At 39.5% G+C, this 26060-nt stretch overlaps 1 protein-coding gene across 1 annotated transcript in view; it reads right to left on the reverse strand.

Annotated features, from left to right (window-relative positions):
- MAP3K15 (mitogen-activated protein kinase kinase kinase 15) overlaps nt 1–23716 on the reverse strand; it is a 99795-nt gene extending 76079 nt beyond the window's left edge. Inside the window, exons 1-3 of the mRNA XM_054581002.1 lie at nt 23377–23716; nt 14671–14810; nt 12282–12305 (exon numbers count right to left, since the gene is read on the reverse strand). Coding sequence (XP_054436977.1) covers nt 12282–12305; nt 14671–14810; nt 23377–23716 — 504 coding nt within the window. The remainder of the gene's footprint in view (nt 1–12281; nt 12306–14670; nt 14811–23376) is intronic.
- Between the last annotated feature and the right edge of the window lie 2344 nt (nt 23717–26060).

A 26060-nucleotide genomic window follows, 5' to 3' on the forward strand; every position in this document is an offset into this window, starting at 1 on the left:
CAGTATCATCCCAGCTCAAGCACAAAAAGATGATGGAAAATTCGAATGGTCAAGGATTGAATTCCAGCTCCACTCCATACTATACGGATGACCCTGGAAAATGTACTTATCTATTTAAACTTTATTTTTCTCATCTTTAAAATGGGGGCAATAATACTGTCAACTTTGTTAGGTGATAGAGGCTTAAATATGGCCCTGGCACAGAGTGGGTATCCAACAAATATTAACTATGTTCAGACCAGACCTGGAGTTCTGAATCTAGAGTTCATTAATTCTTAGGATTCTGTGGGCTTAAATGAGAAAAAAATTTACATCTTTGTCATCATTTTCCTTTATTTGAAATGTAACCCTGACTTTAATTAAAAATGTAGATAATACATCCTACTTTTAGCGGGACCTGGAACTTTGTCACTAACAGAAATTCTAGTCTCTTTCATATATTACAGTTCCTGCAGAGATCTCAAAATAACTGTTATATCCATCATAACTCCAAAATTACGATAGTTTTTAGACCTGCTGTTTGATACTACTGTTTGAGACATTAATAAAGAAGCAAATAGATTACAATATACACCTTTAAAAATATTTTGATAACTATGTTTCAGTATAATTGGTCTCTTTTGTAGTCCTTTGTATTTATTTAAGCATTTTAAGATATATTCTGAGAAGGGGTCCATAGGCACCTCCACACTGATAAAGTGGTCCTATGGCCCCCTCAAAATCTAAGAGCTCCTTCTGGACTCTAAGCAGATGTTTCATATAGGACATCCTACTTCCAGCCCTAAAATATCAGTTTCTTCGATGGGCTTCACATATAAAGATTTCCATTAAGAGCAGCTGCCTAGATTCTCCAGGACAGCCCAGAAGAGCATACTGTGTCAAGGTCTCAACCTAATTTTCCATCAGGTTCAATCACAGCCACTAAGCAAGGGTGCTTAGGACTTGCCCCTGAGCTGGCTCCTATGCAAGAAGACCAAGGGCCCAAGAAGGGAAAGATAGGTAACTTTTACACCAGCACATATTTTTCTTTATGGCTAGCAGAATGTAGCAAAGTTGGTCAATAACAGCACAAATTTTATAAGTTAATTATTTGGAGCAAATAAAACATGTAAGAATTTATCCCAACAGACTGTAGAATAAGACTTTCAGCTTGACCTGCCAGAGAACATTTTTTAAATAATAATACAAACATGTAAGCAATCAACGAATGGCCTACTCAGAAGAAGGGAAAATAAGCCAGATGGAACATGGTTTCACACTACCCAAGAGAAACTGATTGCTGAGCACTTATGGAATAATACATATACTGACTGCTGCAGAATGTGGTACTTTGGAACTTGTATTTTATAATGCAAAAGGGCTGCAAATCCTTAGGGAAAACAAACTAAAAAAGCAGAGAAAATTGTTCCCAAGAAAACTTAGGGAGTGCATGAACAATAATTAAAAAAATTATTTAACATGACTATGTGTGACAAAGTCAATTTATTAAGAAAGATAATCCAAGTGGGATGCTCTTCCAAAAAATGATTACAAGGTTTAAGCTTAACAGATATAATTCTCTAGTCAGTTAAAGGACAATTTTTAAAATCAGCACACATGCAATCAGAGAAATGTATTTTTTAAAAAGATCAATGCAAGTACCATTCTACATTGCCACTTTTCTATATCTGGTCATAAAAGGAACAAATATACAAAAGCTGAATAATGATTTCAACTGGATAATGAGGCTATTCTGCCACTTAAAGGTAAATGAAGATATTCCTGCTGAAGACATGCCACGTAGTGCCAACTGAGCTACTGCAATCATCCATCTACTTTGTTCAAACAACAGAATGGCTATCATAATGACAGAGAATTATTTCAGGGTTGGTATGAATCTCAGTGATCACCTAATTAATCATCTCATTTTATCGAAGAGGTAAAGGTTTACCAACTGGCCTACAGAAATCCACAGAGCAAGAGAAATATCATGTTCTCCACCTCCGTTACCAAGATTCTTGTCACTGCCATTACAGCTTAATTCTGAAATATCCTTAACTAAAAACAAAGACATAATAAACAAAACAAAATACCCAATACACATGAGTGAACGGTGACTATTATGGTATGTAAATTACATCAATGTAAAGGAAATAAATGGGTATCATGCGACACCAAAGACTTACTCAATTGGCAATAGAAATTTAATATTTATATTTTGGTTCTGACATTGGCCCTGTGAAATGTGACATTACTGCTGTGATGATAAAAAGGTACAGAGAAGAGTTTTGTGGTTCGTACTTCTGGGGTACTCCAATTGAAAAGAGAATAGATGTGTACGAAAAAAAGACAAAAACACTTCAACAGGAAATTTAAGATGAGATAGTTTTTTAAAAAGAGCTACACCAATTAAATAAATATTCAAAAGGCAGATTTTGTACATAAATCATATTCTATGTATAAAATAAAATTCTCCATCTACTGTGGGAGGTTGCCTTCTCGTTTGAATTAATAAAAGTGGTAGAAATTCTGATTCTGAACCCAGAAAACCCAAAGGATATAGAAAGAAGAAATTTAACTGTCCTTTCACCAAAATGTCCCTAAGCAATCTATATCATCTTTGATCATTCTGGATATCAAGCCATAGCAAACTGAAGAAGTGAAGAAGGCAGGTAGGAAGGACCAGGAGATATTGTTGCTCTCAACTCCAAGCCTAAATGTGGTTGTAACCCAGGTAAAAGACTTTCAGTGTTATAAACAATGCACCCAATATTGCCAGTGTCTGTTTCTCAAAAAAATTCCAATTCATTAGGATTACAGAGATAGATAGTTATTTTGATTGGAACAATGAGTTTATATTAAATCTCACTGGCTTTCCAGAAAAAAATAACCACCTGGTCCAAGGATCAGAGAATCAGATTAGCTTTTTAATAAGGTGTTTTTAATAACATGATCCTAGCTTGGAAATTTAACTCTCTTTTTTAAAAACTGTGAACTCTGGCTTTAGGACATGACAAATGAAAATCAGGTCTAGTGTATTATATCAATTCCTTCTACAAGTACTGGGTGGAATATCTCATCTTCTAGTAATTTCTCCAGGGGACAGGGGAGGTTGTATATACCCATGTTTCCTCTCTGGCAAGGTAATCACCCACCAATTCCACGGAAAACATTTTCTGTGCCTCCTAGCCTTGGAGATACATTTATTAGTCTTGGGGTGTATATGACTTACATATTTCTCAAATGATTTGATTGCACTATGATGAATACTGAGGCCCACATCCAGATCCCCTTCAAAGAAGGACATTGCCCCAGCTGCTGGGAGCACTGCAGTCACCAGCCCCTGCTGTCAGCCCCTTGAAGAATTGCCTCAGTTGCAGAGAGCACCTTACCCAAGGTCACACTCCTTATTCTGAGGGATGGATGAAGGAATATAAAAACCTGACCAACTCAGGCCATTCCAGCTCCAGAGCTCCCCATGGGGCCATCCAAGGCTGTCACTGAGCCAGCATGCCAGCTTGATTTCTCTCTCTGCCCAGTCCTGCTTCCTTCCCTCCTCTTCCTCAGCATTGATCCCAAGGGCACTCCTTACCTAAATCTGTTCACTAAACTCAGTCTCACAGGCTACTTCCAGGAGGAAATCAACCTGTGAAATATATGTACCATAACTTTTAAGGTATGGTTATATTTTGCAAAGGAAAATTAAAACAAAGTTAAAGAGTATCTGTGGACTATGTACACTAATCACAAACTACCAAGAAGTTCCAAGGTTTAATAGTCAGTCTCTTGGGGTTGGCTATACTTCACTCTTGTTTTCATAAAGGCATAACCTTTATCTCTCATCATAGGAACACATTTTCTGAAGTGATAAAATGGCTAAAAGTGGCTATCTTTGCTATCTCTAAAGCAATAGAAAATAGCATAAGAATTAAAGATGAATGAAAAAAGTTATTTTATGAAACTATAATCAAAAGATGAATGTTTTAACTTTAATAATGAATTATGAAGTAAAATGTGACGTGTTTAAGATTTTTGTGAAAGATATTTAACTGCAAATTTTATCCTGAAAATAAAATTAAGAAAACAATTTAATTTACAAGAGCACTCAAAAGAATAAAATATCCATAAATAAATTTAACCAAGAAGTTGAAAGACTTGTACACTGAAAACTACAAAACATTGCTGAAATAAATTACAGAGAACCTAAATAAATGGAAAGACATCCTGTGCTCTTGGGTTGAAAAACTATATTGCTAAGATGTCAATACCACCCAAGAAATGTACAGATACAATACAATCACTATCAGAATTCCAATGGCCTTTGCTGTAGAAATGGAAAAACAGGTTCTCAAATTCATATGAAATATGCTAGTCACCCCAAATGGCTAAAACAACTTGGGAAAAAGAACAAAGTTGAGGGAACCAGATTTCCCAATTTCAAAACTTACTGTCAAGCTATAGTAATCAAAACTGTGTGGTACAGGTATAAGGGCAAACATATAGATTAATGGACTAGAACTGAAAGTCCAGAAAAAAACCCTTACATTTATGATCAGTTGTTTCTGAGAAGGGTACCAAGACAATTCTCAACAGGGAAAGAATAGCCTTTATAAGAAATGCTGCTGGGACAACTGGATATCCATATGCAAAAGAAAGAAATTGTACTCGTATAGCTCATACCAGATACAAAAATTATCTCAAAGTGTATGAACCAAAACTATAAAACCTTTTAAAAGAAAAAATAGGAGTAATTCTTCATGACCATGGGTTAGCATAACAGTTCTTAGATACAATACCAGGAGCTATTGTATTACGTATGGGTATTAATACCCATAATAGAAATAACTGATAAAATCCCTGATAAGGTCCTTGCTTTCAAAATATACAAATAACTCTTACAACTCCACAACAAGACAAAAAAAACAATTAAAAGTTAGCAAAATACTTGAATAGACATTTCACCAAAAAAGACTATGAATGGTTAATAAACACGTGAAGATGCTCATCATGATTAGTTACCAGGGAAACACAAAACCACAATGAGACACCACTTCATATTCCCTAGAGCACATATAATGAAAAGACAGAAAATACCAATTAGTGAGGATATGAATAAACTAGACCTTTCATTGCTGATGGGAATATAAAATGGTACAGCCACTTTGGATATCATTTTTGTAGTTACTTAAAAAGTTAAACCCATATTTACCATATGATCCAGGAATTCCACTCTTAGGTATCTACTCACGAGTAATGAAGACATATTTCCACCCAAAGACTAATACTTGAGTATTTATAGCAACATTATTCATAAAAACCAAACAGTGGAAACAATCTAAATGTCCATCAACTGGGGAAGAGACAAACCAAATGTGGAATATCTATACAATAGAATACTATTCAGCAATACAAAAGAAAGAACTACTGATACGTGCTACCTCATATGAACCTAAAAAAAACATCATGCTAAGTGAAAGAAACTAGACATAAAAGGCCACATTATTGTGTGGTTCCATTTACACAGAAAGTCCTGAAAAGGTAAATCTGTAAGACATAAAGCTAATTAGATGCTTGGAACTGGGGGTGAGAACAAGATTGTCTGTAAACAGCTATTTTTTGAGGGTGGAAAGTGGATTATGGTGATGGCTATACAGCTCTAATTTATTAAAAATAAGTGAATTATGTGTACATAGTTATATTTTATGGTATATAAATTATACCTGGTTTTTAAAAAATCCTGAAACACAAGAATATGAGCATTATCTGAAAAGAAGATGAGCACAAAAGGTGATACTGTGCTGCCAAAAAAACAGAAGCACAGAATGGCTAAAGGTCTGCTCCAGTCTGAAGCCTAGAGATTGGCTTCCCATCCTTTACATCTCTGCAAACCAACTGCTCCTAAAAACAGAAACAAATATGCCTATCTGTGACACTTAATTTTGTGTCAATAAGACTGGCCACTGGCGGTCCAGATTCAATATATTTCTAGGCGTGCCTGTGAGAGTGCTTCTGGATGAGATCAGCATTTGAGTCAGTGGACTCACTCAAGTAGACTGCCCTCCCCACTCTGGGTGGGCATCACCCAATCCATTGAGGCCTGCACAGAACAAAAGACAGAGAAAGAGGAATTTCCTTGCTTTGTCCTGCCTAACCTTGAGTTGGGACATTTCATCTCATCTCCTCTGATCCTTACACTGGGATTTACAGCATCAGTGACCTGTTTCTCAGGTCTTCAGCCTTGGACTGAATCATATCACCTGCTTTCCTGGGTCTCCAGCCTGCAGGTGGCAAATTATGGGACTTCTCAGCATCCATAATTATATTAGGTAATTCCTCATAATAAATATCACCATCTCTTTCTCTATCTCCTATTGTTTGTTTCTCTGGAGAACCCTAAGTACACCATCCCTCTATCAAATTAAGTCAAGCTCAATATATCATCAAATTAATTCTGGAAACTTAAAATGACTCTCTGAAGACAGAGATCTCAAAGCATCTTGGTTTCCATATATCCATAAATCATTCCAAGCATCCAACTGTATGTTCAGTGTGTGGCATTTAATACTGTACACCTGACTCACAGGACTTTTTAATTCACCACCTATGACTATGTTGTATCCCCTTTTTAAAAAGCTGTTCAATTATCACAGACCCACAACTTTATTAGATTCAAACCTCTGGAGTTCCACAAATTCAGACCCCTGTCCAAGCAGCATTACTCCAATCCATATGGAGGGGGAAAGTGAGAAGACCCTCTTTAAAAGTCACCTCATTTACTTTGATATTCTATTTTAACATTTAATAACCATTAGTTTGGAGCTGTCCATTCTGCTGATTCCAGTCTTTTCTAAGTTCACCCTACTTCCATGACATCTGAAGTAGAAGAAATAACAGTCTCTTTACATTCCAAAAGGGATAATATTTGAAAATTGCCATGAACAATACCTCTTAAGGCTCATGTCCCTTCACCCTTTCCTCTTAGGTGCTATTTTCTACCCTTCTAGCCACCTCTGGTCCTTTATTTTGTCCTCCTGAATGCTCTAACTTCTCATACTCCATCATGCACGGCAACCAGCACCAGGCACAGAATTCTAAAGTAATGCCAAATTTAGCAAAGAGATTAGTTGCCAAATCCTTTAGAATAAGTTCATTCCTAAAAAAATCAAAAACTTAGGAAGAATGGTGCCACAGTATAATTAGAATTACCAAGAACTGAAGGATTTCCTGGGTGTTTAGGAGGGAGAATGTTCTAGAGAAGGGATGGTATATAGTGTAATGTTAATAGAATGACACTAAGTCTCCTGGAGGACAAGAATAGTTCTAGACCCTGACATATCCTACAGTCAGGATGGGAAGAGTTTTCTTTCTTGCACCTTGCCTTTAATTTAATTCTTGTTTTAAGGACTATTTCCTAGACATTCCTTGCATTAAATCCAAGTTATGTCTTTTCACCTGTGCAATAAATATGGAATGACAGACATTAAATGCTGGAAGTTATAAACAAAATGAGAGAATTCAACCTTCTCATTTTACTGATGAGGACACTATGACTGGGGTGGGGGATGGGTAGAGTGACTGCCTAAAGTTCGTTAGAGACAGGGATGAACTACAACCTGTGTCTCCTGGCCTCAGGCCCAGTCTCCATTGACTGGACCCCCCTTCCCTGTCCCCATGAGGAAGATAATTTAAGAAATCTAGATCTAGAAAGAATAGGAAACACCCCCCACCATAAATGAACAGTATCAGTATGTAATAGGGCCAAAATGAAGTAACATTTCTCCACCCACCCCCCTCTGAGAGGAATTAAAAAATCACCCTGATGCCTCATTTTACAGGCCAGCTTGTTAAATCCAGGCTCCAGTGGTAATCCACTTGTTTTCTTTCTAGAACTTCATTCTCAGAATTCGAGAAGGGTCAAGGCTCTGCCTCAGGTAGGATACTCTGCCTGGGTGGAGAAGAAGCCTGAGCCCCACAGCTGCAGGGGTTGCCTGCTATGGAGGTGATAAAGTCTTGCAAAGCTCTCGCTCCCCCTGTGGAGGGCACCCTCAGGAGAGCTCTTCCTCCTGGGACCTTTTCTCCTTCTCCGTCTGGAAACTCCAAGAGGAACAGGAAAAGAGGCAAGAGGGCCTTTCCATTTAGAAGGGCCACTGGGAAGGAGGCTGATGGCCCCAAAAATGGGGGGACAAAGGAACTGTTCCTAGTCTAGGTCACAATTTTTCAAACCACAAAAACATAGGTCGGGAAGGATGGGCAGATTGGGGTGGCATTCAGAGGGATAACCCTGGCACAATTTACAAGGAAATGATCTTATTTGAAAGTTGTTAGAGTGAGGGTTTCATTATACAATTCAAATCAACATGGCATTATCAATACAGCATTGCAGGAACTTTTAAGCCAAATTGGGAGACTTTAGCATATACACAGGAGAGAAGGAAGTGGAATTCTATCCCACTTCTTTTCAGCTGAGGCAAGGAACTTGGGCTAAGTCCCCATATTAACTGGGGTATAAGTTCATGTTCCTCTGTTGCTAGGGAAACTGGTGGCAAGTACTGGCTCCAGCAAAAAGAATCTTTTCTTTTAGTGCTGGGATATGATTTTGCTTTTTTTATTTTTTAATTTTTCAATTACAGTTTACTTTCAATATTATTTTGTATTGGTTTCAGGTGTACAGAACAATTCGACAATCATATACTTTATAAAGTGTTTCTCCCTGATATTTCCAGGATCTACCTGGCACCATACATAGCCATTGCAATTATTATTGACTATATTCTCTATGCTGCACTTTACATCCCTGTGACTATTCTGTAACTACCAATTTGTACTTCTTAATTCCTTCACCAATATCACCCAATCCTCCAACCCCTTTCCCCTCTAGCAATCACCAGTCCAGTCTCTGTGTCTATGAATCTGTTTCAAGTAAAAAGTACATGAGTGGTCCATGGGAACACCAACTCGGCTCAGAAGGAGATGGCTGATGGTTCCAGGTTCAAAGTCCTAGTGTGTAACAAAGAATAAGTGCACTTGTCCAACCGTGCCTTCTGCCCCACAGCCTGGATGGCTGAGTAGGGCTGGAGCTAGTTGGCAACTTGAGGGACAGGGGGTTCTAGCTATCCCCCTTAGAAACACAACCAACAGACACAATCAGAAATCACTCTTCTACCTGTGGGATTGTCAGGCAATCAGTTTATGCATTTATATTTACGAAGTTAAAAATCTGAAACTACTAGAGAATCAAGATGGCAGAGGAGTAAGTGGAAGTCACACTGATCTCCTCACAGGACCAACCTGGAATTACAACTAAATTGTGGAAAATCACCTGGAAAAAAACAACTGAACAAAAACGAGAGAGGAGCCTTTTAACCTTGGACAGACAGAAGAATCAGCTTTAGCACAGCCAAACTGTTAAGGAGTGCGGGAGAGACTTGAGAATGGGGGTGGGGCACCCATGGGTGGCAGCACCAGAAGGATATTGAAATGGCCAATTGGATCCCCCTGAGATGAGTGAGGTCTAAACCATAAGCGGGGATCTCAGGCTACAGCACTGAGCCCAAAAAGTACACAGGTAACAGCCAGCTGCGAAAAGCGGCAAGGTTGCTCTCTGCTGGAGATGGATGGCTGAGGATGTAAAGAGCTGTTTAAAGGGTCTACGCAAATTTTTGTTTGCAGCCACTTACCCTGGGCTCCGGCAACAGCAGGGGCAGAGTGGGCTGCAGATGCCTGAGGAGAGACTGGGGAAGGGGACTTTAGGGAGAAAACAGAGAGTAGCCAGTGGGATCCTGGTGCTGACTCATCCCCCGTGCAGCAGCAACCATCTGGCTGAGGCAGACCACTCCCTTGAGCAGCAGCAGCATGAGAGGACACAATAACCCTGCCCCCAGGAGGGACTCTGCCCCGCCCAGTCTAAGCCAACCTGCTGAGTGTAGAGTGACTAGATTAACAGCTGAAGGACACAGCCACAGAGAGTAGATTCCTACAAGTCTCAAACAGACTGCCTAAGGTCAGACAGGGTCAACATCTGCCATCATAAGAGGCAGATCCAGAAAGAAAAGGAAAACAAAAACAGTGGTCTCCTACCATAGAAGTTCACACCACAAAGTCAGGAAATAAAGACAGATCAATTTAAGAAGCAGAAGCAAAAAAGGAGAGTCTCATAGATAATGGGAACACAAAGAAACACTCTTCAGTCAAAGGGAAAGGAGGAATTCCCACAAAAACAACTAAATGAAATAGAGGCAAGTAAACTATCAGATATCGAGTTCCAAACAATGGTTCTAAGGAAGCTCAATGAGCTCAGAACTACAGGGAAACTACGAGGAACTTACTGCAAACTATGTCAGCATGAAAAAGGACATAGAAACTATCAATAAGAGACAAGAGGAAATGAAGAATACGATTTCTGAATTGAAGAACACAGTAGAAGGAATCCAAAGCAGGCTAGATGAAGCAGAGGATCAAATCAGCAGGCTGGAAGATAAAGTAGAAAAAAGCTCCCAGAAAGAGCAAGAAAATAAAAAAAGACTCAAAAAGAATGAAGAGGCATTGAGGGAAATGCAGGACAACCTGAAATGTAATAATATCCGTATAATAGGGATACCAGAAGGAGAAGAGGATGAGGAAGGGATAGAGGACCTGTTTGAAAAAGTAACAATGGAAAACTTCCCTAATTGGAGGAGAGAAAAAAGTCACACAAGTCCAGGAAGCACAGAGGGTCCCATTCAAGAGGACCCCAATGAGGCCCACTCCAAGACACATCATCATTAAAATGGCAACTATCAAAGACAAACAGAATCCTAAAGGCAGCAAGGGAGAAAGAGGTAGTAACATATAAGGGAGCCCTGATATGACCAGCAGCTGACTTCTCCACAGAAACACTGCAACCCAGAAGGGAATGGCAAGAAATACTCCTAGTCATGAAAAACAAAGGCCTACAACCAAGACTGCTCTACCAAGCAAGGCTCTCAATTAAAATGGGAGGAGAAATAAAGAGCTTCTCAGATAAAAGAAGGCTAAAAGAATACATCTCCAGCAAACCAGCACTGCAAAATATGCTAAAGGGACTGCTTTAAGAAGATGAAAAGTGTCTATGAATGCCCAGTTCCTTTCACAGTCACCAATACTTGATATTACCAATATTTTTAACCCTTATTAATCTGATTGTGACAATGATATGTTAATTGTTACTTCATTATTTGTTGAAACTAAACCAGTTTTTGTGTGTTTCTTGCCTATTTCTATTATTTTTAAAAAGCTTCAAATGACTTGTTGGTATTCTTTATCCATTTTTTGATTAAATGATTGCAGAATTTTCCCCCCCCAAAAAAAGAAACCAAACAACTATTAACCCTTTTATAGATGTGTTTCCTATTCTATTACTTGCCCTTTAACTTTTTTTATATGTATATTACTTTGTAGTCTTCAACGTTTAATATAGTCATATTGTCAGTATTTTACTTTATAGCTTCTGGGTTTGAATATGTTACTTCAGGGTAAGAAAAGTATTATTTTGTATTTTCTCCTAAAACTCCTTAGATTTTTACGTACTGATTTTTAACTCACCTGAATATTTGCTGTATAATGCATGAAATAGGGCTCTTTATTTGTTGTATTTCAAGTAATAGTGGTCCATGCACCTTATGTGTTGAATAAGCCTTATTTTCCCCATTGATTTGAAATATCAATTTAATCATATATTACATTGTTAGAAAGATATATATACGTTTGTTTCTAGAATGCTCATTTTATTTCATTGATGTACTTGATCATTTCTGTGCAGCTGTCATGATTGCTGAGACTTTATAATGTACTTATTTTTTAATATTTTATAATGGATCTTGACATTAAAAATAAATAAAATCAATCTGCATTAAAAATAAAGAAATATAGAAGGAACTCCTACCTTTTACGACAACATGGATGGAACTGAAGAATATTATACTAAGTGAAATAAGCCAGTCGGTGAAAGACAAATACCATATGATCTCACCTATAAGTGAAATCTCTTCAACAAAATAAACTAATGAACAAAATAAACCACAGGCAAGGAAACATGGAGCAGACTGAAAGTGACCCGAGGGAATGGGGAAGGAGGACAATGGTGGAAAGAAGGAGAAGGAACTAAACAAAAAACATGTATGAATGACCCATGGACATGGACAACAGAGTAAGAATGGACTGTGGGAGAGGAGGGCAGGGTGGGATGGGTGGAGGAGAGAAAAGGGGGAAAACGTGAGACAACTGTAATAGAATAAAAATGAATAAAAAAATTTAAAAAATACAATAAAAAATCTGAAAATACTTACTGTGTTTTTTTGAGTTACCATATCCTGAAAAGAAAAAGATAAACTGAACATAGTGTTTTTCTAAAGCAGTTAATTTCAGTAAGTAATTTGTCCCACCCCATCATCCAGAATAAATCATTTGAAACCTCCCCTGCACAAAACTTCAAATAAAATGAGCCTCCGAGAATTATAAAATTTCTAAGAAATATTTATAATTGGTTAGCTTTTGAACTACTGGGGAGCATATATGGTTATAAGAATTTTCCCATAGCAATGGTAATGCTTTTGTCCCAAGAGAGTTTGAGATTCAAGTTTGGGATTCTGAATGCCCTACAACTTCCCTGTGAGGAACATCAGTGACAGCAAGGAAGTACATGGGAAGCACCATGGTATTCTCATATCTGAACCACTTCTTGACTCATCAACGTGAAGGCTGCAGGCCACCCCCACAGACAGCTTTCCTATGGAAGAGGTGTCACTGGTAGGATTCCTGACCCCTTACTATAGTTGTCTAGAAATTTTCAAACTCAATGACAACAATTTTAGTCAGTTAACTTAGAATATTTGTGCAGCCTTTGATTGTATCATTTAGGTACCACAAGCCAACATTTGCCAAAAACAAATATAAATATGTGTGTGTGTGTGTGTGTGTGTGTGTGTGTGTGTATAAAAATTGGAGCTGCCCCATAAAACATTTTTTACATGTTCTGAGATTTCTATTTTCTGACAACAAGTGCGGAATGCTTCTTCTGGCATCAGATATAATTGACTACCCACTTCCACTTTAGGAAATATTATTGTATATCATTAAAAATTAAAACTTATCTAGGTCATGGGACTTTCCAGAGAAGTTCACTGAGGCACAGCTGAGAAAAAAATGTATTATATCAGGAAAAAATCCATTCTAATTTCATGTTTCTCATCAAAATATACTTACTAATCTACCCTTTCATATTTTCTAATTCTAATTATTTCCAAGCATAAGTACCTTAGTGAAAATCAGTAAAAGAAGAAATAAGTATCTAAAGTAACTTAGATTGGTTTGTAGACTGTTGAGAAACTATTGTAAATGGACACTACACTAAAATAAAGTTTCTTATTTCAAAGTCATATGAATGACTTCTTAAAACACAACTCTGTGCTTTAATTACAGAGCACATACCTACGTAGAGTGGATGTGATATATAACACATACAGGTTACACATCTGAAGAAGATGGTATTTATACCAGGAAATAATCCCAAATTATTATGGAACCCAGAAAAATCTGGTTAATATCAAATTTCAAGAAACACAAAATATCCAACTTTGCCATCACAAAATTATGATGTCCATGAAAGCTAATTCTGAACCACTGGTTCTCACCTCTAGCTGCACAATTGGGAAGTTACAAAGAGCTCCCTCAAGACTGTAATGTAATTGATCTGGGGTATGGCCTCGGTACTGGGATATTTACAAGCACTCCAAGTGATTCTAAAGTGTAGTCAAGGTTGAGTAACACTGCTGCCCACAAACTAAGGTTTTATTCCTGAAATGACTTAACACAGATCAGGACTATCTGACCAACACTAAGATATTCAACAATATTTATGTATTAGCTGTATTTTGTAACAACTCACCTTAGGCATTCACATTTTACAAATATGAGCATTTTTTAAAAGTACTGTGTTATAGTTGCCCTGGCTAGATGGCTCAGTTGGTTGGAGTGTCATCCTGTATACCAAAAGGTTTCAGGTTCAATTCCCAGTCAGAGCACATACCCAGTCAGGGCATGTATGGGAGGCAACTGATCAATGTTTCTCTCTCACATCAACGTTTCTTTCTCTTTCCCTCCCTGCCCCACTTCCTCTCACTCTTAAATCATTTTAAAAAGGCATATCCTTGGGCAAGGATTTTTTTTTTAAGTGACTATGTTATCCAAAAAAAGCATTTGCATAAAAGCCACAAAAATACATTTAAAAATTCTCAATCATTACTGAGTTGTGCCTAAACACACAAGTTTTCAGTTTTACTCTGCTTTAAACTGAGGGAAAAATAACAAATACTGATTATATCTATGCCAAAACTTTTTGGTAACTATTAAATGCTGTCTTATTATCCAAATTGAGCAATAATTTTTTTAATGTGTAGATTTGGATCAAATTGCCCATGAAAGGATTCAGAGTGGTGTGTTTGCTTCAAAGGACACTAACAGGAGTTTTGGGCTTTGCTTCTCCAATGAGCCTGGAAACATTCGGATTGTCTGTAAAAGCACATCTGTAGCACATATGCTCACACAGCAGCCAGGAAGTCTAGAACCTGTGATGGGAAGGAAGGAATTGCACAAGGAAGTCTTTATTGTTTCAACTGAACATATAATAAAGCTTTCCCAAAATGAAGTATTCAGGAGAAGGTGAACCATGCCCTTTACCTTCAATGAAAGAGCAGTGTCGGTGTCGGTGTCATAGTACAGGACCACGTTATTTGCCATGTTGAAGCTTTCTCGAACTCCAAGATGGTAGAAAAGTGAAGGCTGTTTGGAGATATCACTCATATCCACCACAGCAATATCTGAGATGAACAAGGAGAGGAAAAGGTGTGGGTGAGAGAGGTGATCTGTCTACTTAATCTACTCTCTGATGATCACCAATGGGGAGCTGCTGCAGTTTGTATTTCTACCACGAGCCTTGTAGGTAAAGCACAAGTGAGGAATGATTTGATTAAAATTATGTACTCCATGAACTCTGGAAGAAAAGCAACAAGAATTTTTTAAACACCCAAAAACTCTTCTGTCTTCAAAGTGCCGGGAATGTAGCATCACTTAAAAATTGCTGGGGGATTTATTTTCAATGTATTTTTATTAGGAAATATGTCATAACCAATGAATATATTTAGCTTATATACAAAGTGTAAGGTAAAATGAAATGAAAAACCACACACCCACCATGCAGCCCAAGATGCAGAGCATCATCTGTACTGTTGGAGCTCCATTCCATGTGCCTCTTCCCAGTCACAGCCCCTCCCTCCTGCCCCAGAACACCTTTGTTCTGATCTCTGTATTTACCAGTCTCCTGTATGTAGCCATTTATATATATATGCATGTTAAACATTATAATATATGACTCCCTGAACAGTACATTGTTTAGTTTTGCACATTTTTAAACTTTACATAAATAGTATCACATCATTTGTATTCTTCAGCTCGCTGTTTTTGGTGTGAGACCACCAACTTGTATGTCTAGCTCTAAGTCTCGTATTTCCACTTCAGCACAGCGTTCCATTGTATGATGACTAGACAGCAATGTCTTTATACATCCTGCCTAGAGACATTTTGTTCATTTTTTTTCCTATTTCAAACTGCTGTAATGAACATTCCTATGTGATGATCCTGGATCACATGTCTGCCATCAACTTGACACTGTAGCTCAAATGCCCCTGGAGTTGTGCCCTAGCAAGACCTACTCAAAAAGAGGGGAGTGACATCTCACATCAATATGGAACATATTTAAATATTCCCAGGAATATTGGACACCATTCCAAAGTTTGTCATTTTCAAGAGTGCATAAAAGTTCTAAGTTTGACTGGATCTTCTCTACCACATGCAGAGATTTTGGAAAGTAATGTCCAAACTTATATTCACACTGCTGTGACTCACAGGGAGTCACTGAAAATTCCAATGAAACAGAACAGAAGCTAAGTGAATTGAGTGTGAAGAAACAAGGTGTCATGCAAAAGTCACATGAGCACAAGGCATAGCTGGCTCTGCTCAGAGGCACTGGGACCTGGGTCCAAGTGCCAATAAACCCTGGGTGGGCCTTTTATTCTCCAATTTATGGGCTGGATGCTTGCTATATGCCAGGTATTATTATGCTGGGTACCAAGGATACAAGTGTGAATGAGCCATGATCTCTTTCCTCAAAAAAAAATAACAGGGGTGACATGAAGGAAATGGTGGTTAGAATTACTGTGAGGAGGGCTAAAGTAAGAGAAACAGCAACAATGGCACCCCTGGCCGGAGAGCAGTCAGGGAAAGCCTGGACAAAGTGATGTCACCTGGGACCTGAGGGTCCATAAGAGTTAGGCAAATCAGGGTGAGGATGGGGGAAAGGAAAGGGAAGGAAAGGGTGTTGGAGGAAGAGAAGACAGCAAGTGAAAGGGGCCTGATGTAAGATGGGGCATAGGTGTTAGGGCCACTGCAAATAATTTCATGGGACCAGAACACCCAAGAAAATGAACCTGGAAGGGTCAGTACAGGTCAGGTGGTGACGGGGTCTGAAGGCCATGTTAAGAGCACTGCCCTCTACCTTGTGGCAATGGGAAGCATATGATAGGGTTGGGTTATTCCTCAATTTTTATTATGCACAATTATAAATATATATAAAAGTAGACAGAAGAATATAATGAAACCCCTGAACCCCCTTCAACTCCCTCAACAATTATCAACTGACAGCCAGCTTCCTTGTTTCATCTCTATTGCCATCCACACCACCCACTTCCACATTATTTTGAAGCAAATCCCAGACAGCATATTATTTTCTCCCTAAATATTTTATCATGTATCGCTAAAAGATGAGAATTCAAGGAAAAATAAATAAATACACATAGTATCAATATCTCATCTAACATTTAAAAAAATCATGAGGAGTTTAAAACAGGAGACTAACATATCCAAATTTACCCTTTAGAGGTGGTTGCTCAAGAAAAGACAAATGTATATGCTGAGGAAACACTTTATAACCCAGCCTAATTATTTATCGCAGATAACTGTTCCCCACAGACATTTGCTTGGAATAAAAAAAATCACACTGCCACTGAGTAAATTAGACATTTGACCTATATGATTGTTTCCCGGACTGTATAACCTACTCAAATTAAAAAGAATGTGTTTCCTAGGGATGCTATTAAGAAGTGGTGACATAGATACTAATTCCACAGCCATGGGGACTCCTTTAGTTAGTAAAGAAAGCAGGTGGAGAAGACAAAGGAGAGGGATGGGAGAGGGAAGAGGGCAGGGGTAAAGGATAGCAGCCCCCAGGTTATGCAGGTCATTTTCGTAGAAAACCTCCACCTTTGTGGAGTAGCTTGTCACTGAGTAGATTAAGTTTTAGTCTAGTGACATAAATTCCTTCCTTCCTTTGCCTTCTCAGCATTCGGTGCTGGGACATATACACTGGCCTCACTCCCTCCGCTAAGGAGCCTCTCTCCTTAGTCTTCTGGGATGGAGAGCTTTTGGTGCCTAACACAGGACAGATCTATATTGCTACTAAAAAAAAAAAAAATCCCAGTTCAGTAGGAAAACTGTCCTCAAACCCAAAGTTGACATTTTTGACTGACATTTGTCACTCAGACCAGTAAACAAAGTTTATGTTGAGGATTTCTATGATAATAGTTAACCAGTTTATTTTTAGAACCTCTAATTTAGCAGATTTAGAAATACTACACATGATAAAATAACAGGTATATGAGGAATTGAGGGTTTTTTCCCCTAGAGAGACCATAAATTACCTAAAAGCTTCAATTATCACAATTTGCCATTTACAAAGCACTTCCATGGACATCTAAGCTGAATTTCAGTACCACCTTGTGAAACAAGGCAGGGCAGGTATTAGGGTGACAGACAGGCCTAAGATCACACAGCTGGCGAACAACTGAGTCAGGGCTGGAACTCAGCCAAGTCCTGTGCTCTAGTTCCCAGATAAAGCTTACTACTTTCCTGTCTAACTTTATGAAATCAAGCCACTTGGGAACAAACAGTTTATTTATCAAGCTAAATCATAGGCAAACATCACAGATGAAAAGAAAGAGATAAAATTCAGATTTTCATTTGCGAATGTACCCTGTGCTCCCTACAACTATTACCTTCCAGTTTCCACTGACAGCCTGCGTAGGAAAAAACCACTGTCCTTGGTCAAGAACACCCCCCCCCCACTACCTATCTTGGTTTAACAAACTTTCAGAAGTGATACCACATCAGAGAACACAAAAAGCCAAGGTTCCTGTTAAAATCTACTTTTAGCAAAAAAGTGTCTGAATTTAAAATCAAAGGCTCATCAAACAATTTAAGAATCAACTGCAATCATCTCTCTACTATGCTAGTGTGAAATAAAGATTAATGATGCATTGTATTTTAGTTCACTAAATACTTTTGAACACTGTATGTTGAACAATTTTTTGAAATGTTTTATAAGTAAAACTGTAATTTTTCTAGTGTGGTTTTAATGTACCTGATTTCCAAAGTGGACATTAGTCAACAAAATGATATGATGGCAAATGACTTACCATACAGTAATTCTGTGATTGTACTGGCTCATGCCAGTCTTAAATATATTCTAGGTTATCTATAAATCCCACTCCCAGCAGAAAAAAATAATGAATATAAAATTGGTGGTATCTAAATGAAAAAACTAGATTTTAGAATATTTTTCCCACCAAAGTCATTTTTAAAAATCTGATTACATTTGTGGCAACAACTGGCCATCCAAAAGCTACCTAAAAACAACAGAGCCCAGATTTTCTGGACAGGAGGCACCTCTATTAACTCCAATCATAATTAAGATCTTACTTCATCTACTTCTGCTCATTTCTTACAGACTTGAGGGCAAGTCAGTGGAAAGAACATTGTGAAGTGTCATTTAAATCCAATTTTCCAATTTCATAAGGAGGAGACAACCTATCAATTCAGTGTCAGGAAGTCAACAAATCCTTACCAAGTGCAACACTGGGTGGATACTAGTTGCTTGCAGTATTGATTTTCAACTGGAAGGCAGGTGGGAACAATAGGGACATTAGGAATCTCTATCTGATCCCCTATGCTTTGCTTTCCAGTATCCTTTTTGTAAGAATGATCAAAAAATCATTTTTATAACTTTGTAAGTATGATCAAGATGTCTCCACCACCTGTTTTTTCCAAAAGAAACATGCCATGTATAAGCAAAATATGTTTACTCACTGAGGTGAATGGACTCATTGGGCTTAATTTCAGACCACTCACAGTAAAATATTTGTAATATTAAGTGTAGCATGATTTGACTCAGTTTAGCTTTCACAGGAATATGTTGCTCTTCCAGCTAACAAGGCAAAAAAAAAAAAAAGGCGAAGCATTATACTACAAGCTAGGGTGCATCCATTACTTTAAATAGTATCAATATCATCAAAATCATCCATGATGTCACACGCTTTTAACAGTTCCAGCTCTGGGTTCCCTGGCAGCCTTTGAATACATCATCTCAATATTTTCATCATTATTTGGAGGTTCTTCTTGAGCTTCCTTCAACCCTTCTATAAAGCATTCTGCTTTGACATGAGTCCCTTTGGCATTTTTTGAAACCTATTTCTTAGAAGGTTTTTCTGACCTGCTGACAATGACTTCTTCTAAAAAGTCTGTGTCATATGTCACCTTTGAGATGTGAACAACTTTAGAGAAAATCAGACCCTCATGTACTGCTAGCACACACTGCAAACTCTGAAAAATATATATCTAAAAAGGTATTTGCGCATATGAAATGATCTATTTAACACTATGTTTTATTAACATTAAGATATTTTTTATACTTCAATAAGTGTTATCAACAGCACATAGTTTTCTGTATACAACAGTCAAGTGTTCAGTTAATATCGGATTGCTGTGGCTCAATTGTCAAAATCACTTCTGAATGGATCAGAAGCACTTTGACCTCTGGTTAAAATTATTTATCTAGTTGTTCAAATGCAGTTCAGTGAATCAAGATCATAAATGTACTTCGCTCATTCTGGCTGGGTGGCTCAGTTGGTTGGAGCATCATTCTGTACACCAGGGGGTTGTGGGTTGAATTCCCAGTTAGGGCACATACCTAGGTTGTGGGTTCAATCCCTGGTTGGGGCATGTATAGGAAGCAACCAATCAATGTTTCTCTCTCACATTGATGTTTCTCTCTCTCTCCCCACCTCTACAAAATTAATAAACATATCCTTAGGTGAGGATTATTAAAAAGAATTCTTAAAAAAGTTTACTTGGCTCATAGTCATGCGCTCTCTCAATCAAAATTTGCTGAATAACAAAATATTATCACACAACTGCATTGAACCAATAATTCCTAAGAAACTACCATTATGAACATATTTGGGGTATAAAAGAAATGTTGTTTAATTTAGGGAGATACATATAACAACTCAAACTGGACTACAACATTTCTTTGTTCATTGGTTCATTTACTCAAACTATGGTTGAGAGAGATCAACAAAATAAGCCATATTTGCAATATTATTAACTCATACCAGAATGCACAACTTTTCCTCTCAGAACTTGGCAGTCTAAATAATAAATGTGTGTTTAATTTAACTAAATATCTAAATAATATTTCTAAGATGTCTGGAATATAGTTGCTCCTATAAATATAAATCGCTACTACCACCCCAGACATTATCAGGGTCTTATTTATAGTATTAATTTCCACCATCTATGAAGAAAGGGTTGGCAGAGCAAACCTCAGACTAATGCCTAAGGAGTGAAGAATGCAATTCTTAATGGAATTAAGCCTGAACTAAGGAGAGTTTATAGCATTTAGAACCAGAGGCAGAGATATTCCCTTGAGGGATATCTGTCTTCAGAATTAACATTATCTACTCTTTGGGTTTTGCTGAGTCAATAGTGAAGGAAATGTAAACAATATTCTGGATAGTAAACAAATGTTTTCTGGAATTTTAAGGAAAATTCCTTCAAAGAAAAGGAGGGGGCTTGATAAAAATCTCCACTGCCCCTCTCCCCAGTATATGTGGATACTGTCCCACTGTAGCAAATAAATACAGGAAAGAATCTGACTGATACTACTCCCAATATGTCAGTCTTACTTTATTAAATTTCCATTTTATTTCCATAATCAGGAAGATTCCTGAGGCTCCTTTCCCCAATTGTGCTTGATAATAAATTTATTTGGTTTGCTTTGGTGTGGGAGAAGAGCAGCTAATGGTACTCTCTTCAAAAATTATGAAATCTGTTTTACCTTCCTTCTCTTTCTTTCCCAAAATTTTAACTTTTCTTTTCCAAATAAAACTCCATTAATTTTTATCACAGATGCAAACATTAGAGCACCCAATATGTGTATCTTGCACTGATACAAAACATAGCAAAGAAATGACAAGGAAGGGACAGGAAAGCAGGTGAGAGAAATTAAAATTCCTTAATTTTTTTTAAAGAAAAAAAACAGTTCCTGTCCACGAAAAACACTTATCTAGAACAGAACTGTCCAACAGGGCCTTCGCCCATGAGGGAAATGCTTTCTTTTCACGCCTGTCGAGCCCATGAGATATGGCTGGTGTGAATAGGGACTGGCCCTATTTTACAGCATTTTAACTAGTTAAAATGTAAATAGCCACTTGCAGCTAGTGGCTACTATAGTGGACAGCATGGTTTTAGAACTTTTACAAAAAAATTCAAAGTGACAGATTTGTATCTTTTGGGTGGAGATATCCAAAAACTGTGAGCGGTACAGATCAGGAAGCCAGGAGAGGTGGTGGTGGGAGTGGGGGCAGGGGGTGTCACCTGTTTAATCCATAAACCCACTTATTGGAGGTGTGTACCTATGTGAAGCCTATGAAAAGGACTTTAGTTATAATGATGTACTGGGAAATGATCTATTCAAGATCAGGCCACGGTCAACCAGAGCAGATGCATGGCACAGCTGAAAATTCTAGGCAATCTGGACCCAGACAGAGCAAGAAAACGTGGCTTGCCTGTTGTATAGCTTTGGAATTGAAAGCCCAAGATTTCTGACTGACTGAACCAACCAGAAGGAAGAGTCCTGTTAGTAGATGAAGGCTTGTTACACACACACACAGACACACACACACAGACACACACACACAGACACACACACCCCCACACCAACACCCACACACACACTCTCTCTCCAGAGAAGCAAAGCCACTGCACACTAATTTTTCAGAGTTAGCACCAGCAGTGAGAGGGCCACAGTTGTAACTAATGGTAAAAGGGATATTTAACCATTCATAAAAGAGTGTTCAAATTCCAATTTCAGAGGAGAATGAGGAGAAGTCGAGAAAACCAAATGGTTCCAGGTGAAGTGAGCTCTGGTAAAACTTTTCTAAAAAGATGTGCTGAACAGTATACTCAGAGTGGTCAGAAAATGTCAACAGACTGTTTTCCATGGGCCCAGCTGCCACTTATTTGAACAAACCTCACACCCTGCCCCCTTCCAGCTGGCGAGGATTTGCTCTGCAGAAAACAGCGGTGTTCCCTAGGCAAAGGATGAATGGTGATAAACTTAGCTTGCTTCTGCAGCATGGTGTGGCAGGTATATTACAGAAATTCGCCAATCATCCTCCCACATGCTTCTAGGTTTAGGGTAGGCACTATTACTTCCTTTTAACCAGTGGAGGAATGAAGGCACAAGGACACCCAGGTAATTACCGTCACACTATGATTATGTATATCACCCAAGTGCCAGAGGCTTGCCGCATAGATGCCACAGGGCTGGTAAGGAAAAGAGCTAAGCAACAGTCCATTCCACACTTGGAAAAACTCTTGTCAACCAAAAGTACCGATTTTAAGGCTAGGTTAGGGCACACTTGTCACGCTTAGAGATGTAGTATTCCATTCTTGAATGCTTGTACATTATGAAGCAAAAGTCTGCCACACTGGTGTTGGGGGCAGGAATTAAAGTGTGCAAAAAGAACACTAGGGCATTTCTAAGAGCCCCCCCCCCCCACCTCGCAACCGCAACACACCAATGCTGACTGTGGCTGAAAATAAAGTCCTATCAGTCCGGCTTCGGGAGCTCTAGAAGCTCCCCAGGAGATTCTAATGTGTAACCAGGGTTGGAAGCCGCTGCTGTAAAGGACACGCACGGGTGAGAAAGTAAAAGGTGGATAACCGGTGGGGAGGGAAGGGCGGCATTGTCTGGGTTACGTATTAGCTGTTTCTTGGGTCACCTGGTGTTAAAGGAAACTGACGCACAAAGAGGTCTAAATACCGGTGGCCTTTGTTTTCCCATCTGTAAAAAGGTATAATGCTACCCCTACTCTCTCCTCCCCGAAAGGCCGGGCATTCCCGTCGAAAGAGTCAGGGCGGGTGCTAAAATGGCGTGTGTGAGATAAGGAGAGCGAGCGGAGCGGGATGGCGGGGAGGGGGCTTCCGTCTCACCTGCTTCGTGGAAGGCGTCGAGCACGGCCGTTTCCCCGAGGTCGAGCTCCCCGAAGGGCACGGGGCTGAGGTGGGCGCCCTCGGCCTCGCAGGCTCGGGCGAGGCACCGGAGCGCTCCCGCCTGAGGACCGCCGGCCGCGCCGTCCTGCGGGCTCTCGTTGCGGACGTACACGGCCCTCAGAGCCCACCGCGGCCGCCTGCCGCGCCCCACGCTCGCGGCCGCCCCGTCTGGCTTCCCCGGCCCAGCCGGCCTCGCATCTCCCGGCGACGGCGGCCGCTGTGGGGGCTCGGTCGCCGCCCAGAGCGCCTCAGCCGGGGGGCTCCCGCGGTCGCTCTCCATGGGTTGCCCCACAGGACCTTCCTTGGTTCCCACCTCCGCCTGAGTAGCGGGCGGCTCCGCCAGCGGCGGGGCCTCAAGTAGTCGGGTCACCTGCTCCTGAGGCATGGACGGGACCAGCGCACGCCACAGGTCTCAGGGAGAAGCTCCAACCCTGTGACCCCCTAGCGCCTTTTGAAGCTCCGGAGCGGGAGGCAGGCGGGATAGAACGTAAGGGGTCAGGGCACGCGGAGGGCGCGGGGTGGTCTGGGAGGGCGGGGAGTGGGGGGGAGGCGGGGGACGGGGGCAGGATCGAGCAGGGCGCCCCCTGCAGCCTCTCCCGGCCGCGCCCAGAGAAGGGTGGATTCGTCAATTGAACGATTTTGCTGTGGCCATCTCTCCAGCTGGCCAACTTTTGTTTTTCTCAACACTATTTGAGGATTTTCAAGTCGAGTAAAAACTCGTTCAACGCGCCGTTTCGGTGTAAATAATATTCAATTCCAAACTAAATAGAGATGTCGTTTTAACCCAGAATTGAGACGAGACGATGCTTACTTAAAATGCCTCCCATTTTGTACTCATTGTCCCAGTTGCCAAGAGCATGGCCCTTCTGAGCCCACTTCTGGAGGCCCGCTCCTCCTGATTTTTACTGTGAACTTGACAAAAGTATGGGGATGCATCCACATCACATTTTATTTGTTTAGAAAACAGACTCCAATTGGACTGCCTGTCCTACCTATGAAATTCTGTGAACCCACAGGAATCTTTACTCTGGATCATACCCACCTCGCGATTTTGGCCCAAATATTAAAAAGTAGTATTACCACTGCAGGTGGTACTTGTATTTAATAGTCAGGAGTACTGACGTTGTCACAAATTTTGGGGGGTTTTCTGTTTCCATTTTAAATAACAGTGTCATGGAGACATAATTCACAAACCATCCAATTCACCCATTTAAGTGGTTTCTAGTATATTAACAGAGTTGAGCGCCCATTACCACAATCAGTTTCAGACCATTTTAATCACCCCTCAAACCCAGTACTCATTAGCAGGCACTCTCCATCTCCCCCCACCAAAACCCCTCAGCCCTGGACAACCACCAGTTTACTTTCTGTCTCTACACATTTGCTGTTCTGGACATTTCACATACATGGAACCGTACAATGTGTGAATAAAGGTTTTCATCTATCATGTATATACACCTATTAATAGGATTTCCGGGTCATATAACAACTCTATGTTTAACCTATAGAGAAACTGCCACTGTTTTCCAAAGCAGCTCCCCTATTTTACATTCCCACCAGCAGTGTACAAGTTCCAATTTTTCCATACTCTCATCAACACTTCTTGTTGTCTTTTTGATTATAGACATCCTAATGGGTATGAAGTGGTATCTCACTGTGGTTTTGATTTGCATCTCCCTGATGACAAAAAAATGTTGAGCATCTTGTCATGTGCTTATTCCTCATTTGTATAACTTCTTTGGAGAAATGTCCACTAGGATCCTTTGCCCCTTTTAAAACTGGGTATTTGTCTTTTTATTATTAAGTTGTAAAAGTTCTTTCTGTATTGTTGATACACAACCCTTATCACATTTGTGATTTTCAAATATATTCTCCCATTCTCTAGGTTGTCTTTTTACTTTCTTGATGGAGTCTTTTGCAGCACGTTACAAGCCATTTTGACTCAAGCAGGATAGGATTTACCTTATAAAACATTTGGCTTTCCTTCATGTTGCAGTCTAGCCCTCCAACTCTTCCCCCCCCCCCAAAAAAGCAGAAACTGCCAATATAAATATTTGAAGAAATCAGGCCCTAATTTCGGTTCTGGTAGGAATTAGGAACTTCACAAGTAATATTAATGTGTACTCTCTACTGTGGCCAATGAATGGAAAATGGGCTCTGAGGAAATCTGTAAAGACACACAGACCAGAATTGGGAAGAGGAAGCTAGGGAAAACTTTCAACACCTTTGTGCAAAGATTTTTTAAAATACGATGCTATAAAAGGACACATTTTCTTTTTAACCTTGTAATGCATAATAATAGTTATTTTCCTAATGTGCCTGTTCATCTGAGATTATTCCAATGACTGGCACAGCCTTCACAAGGGCAAAAATGCCCATTTTCACAATTGCTTGCCAGTTATCTTGCTGTCACCCCTACTTCTATTTTTCCGTGTTTCTTCCAGCGCTCACTGGGGCTCTGCTGACAAAGACACACAGGATTCATGAGTTCTGGCTTGGATAATGTCCTCCTCTGAACACAAACCCTGCTGAGTAAAGAGCCCAGCATTTACCCAGCCAATGAGTGCCTTCCTCGTTGTTGGCCTGGGTGTATGCAGCCCACCTTCTCATTGTCTCCAGTAATT

Source organism: Pteronotus mesoamericanus, unplaced genomic scaffold (genome assembly GCF_021234165.1).
Source record: "Pteronotus mesoamericanus isolate MK-2021 breed Mesoamerican mustached bat unplaced genomic scaffold, CSHL_Meso_final contig_65, whole genome shotgun sequence".
Classification (NCBI taxonomy): Eukaryota; Metazoa; Chordata; class Mammalia; order Chiroptera; family Mormoopidae; genus Pteronotus; species Pteronotus mesoamericanus.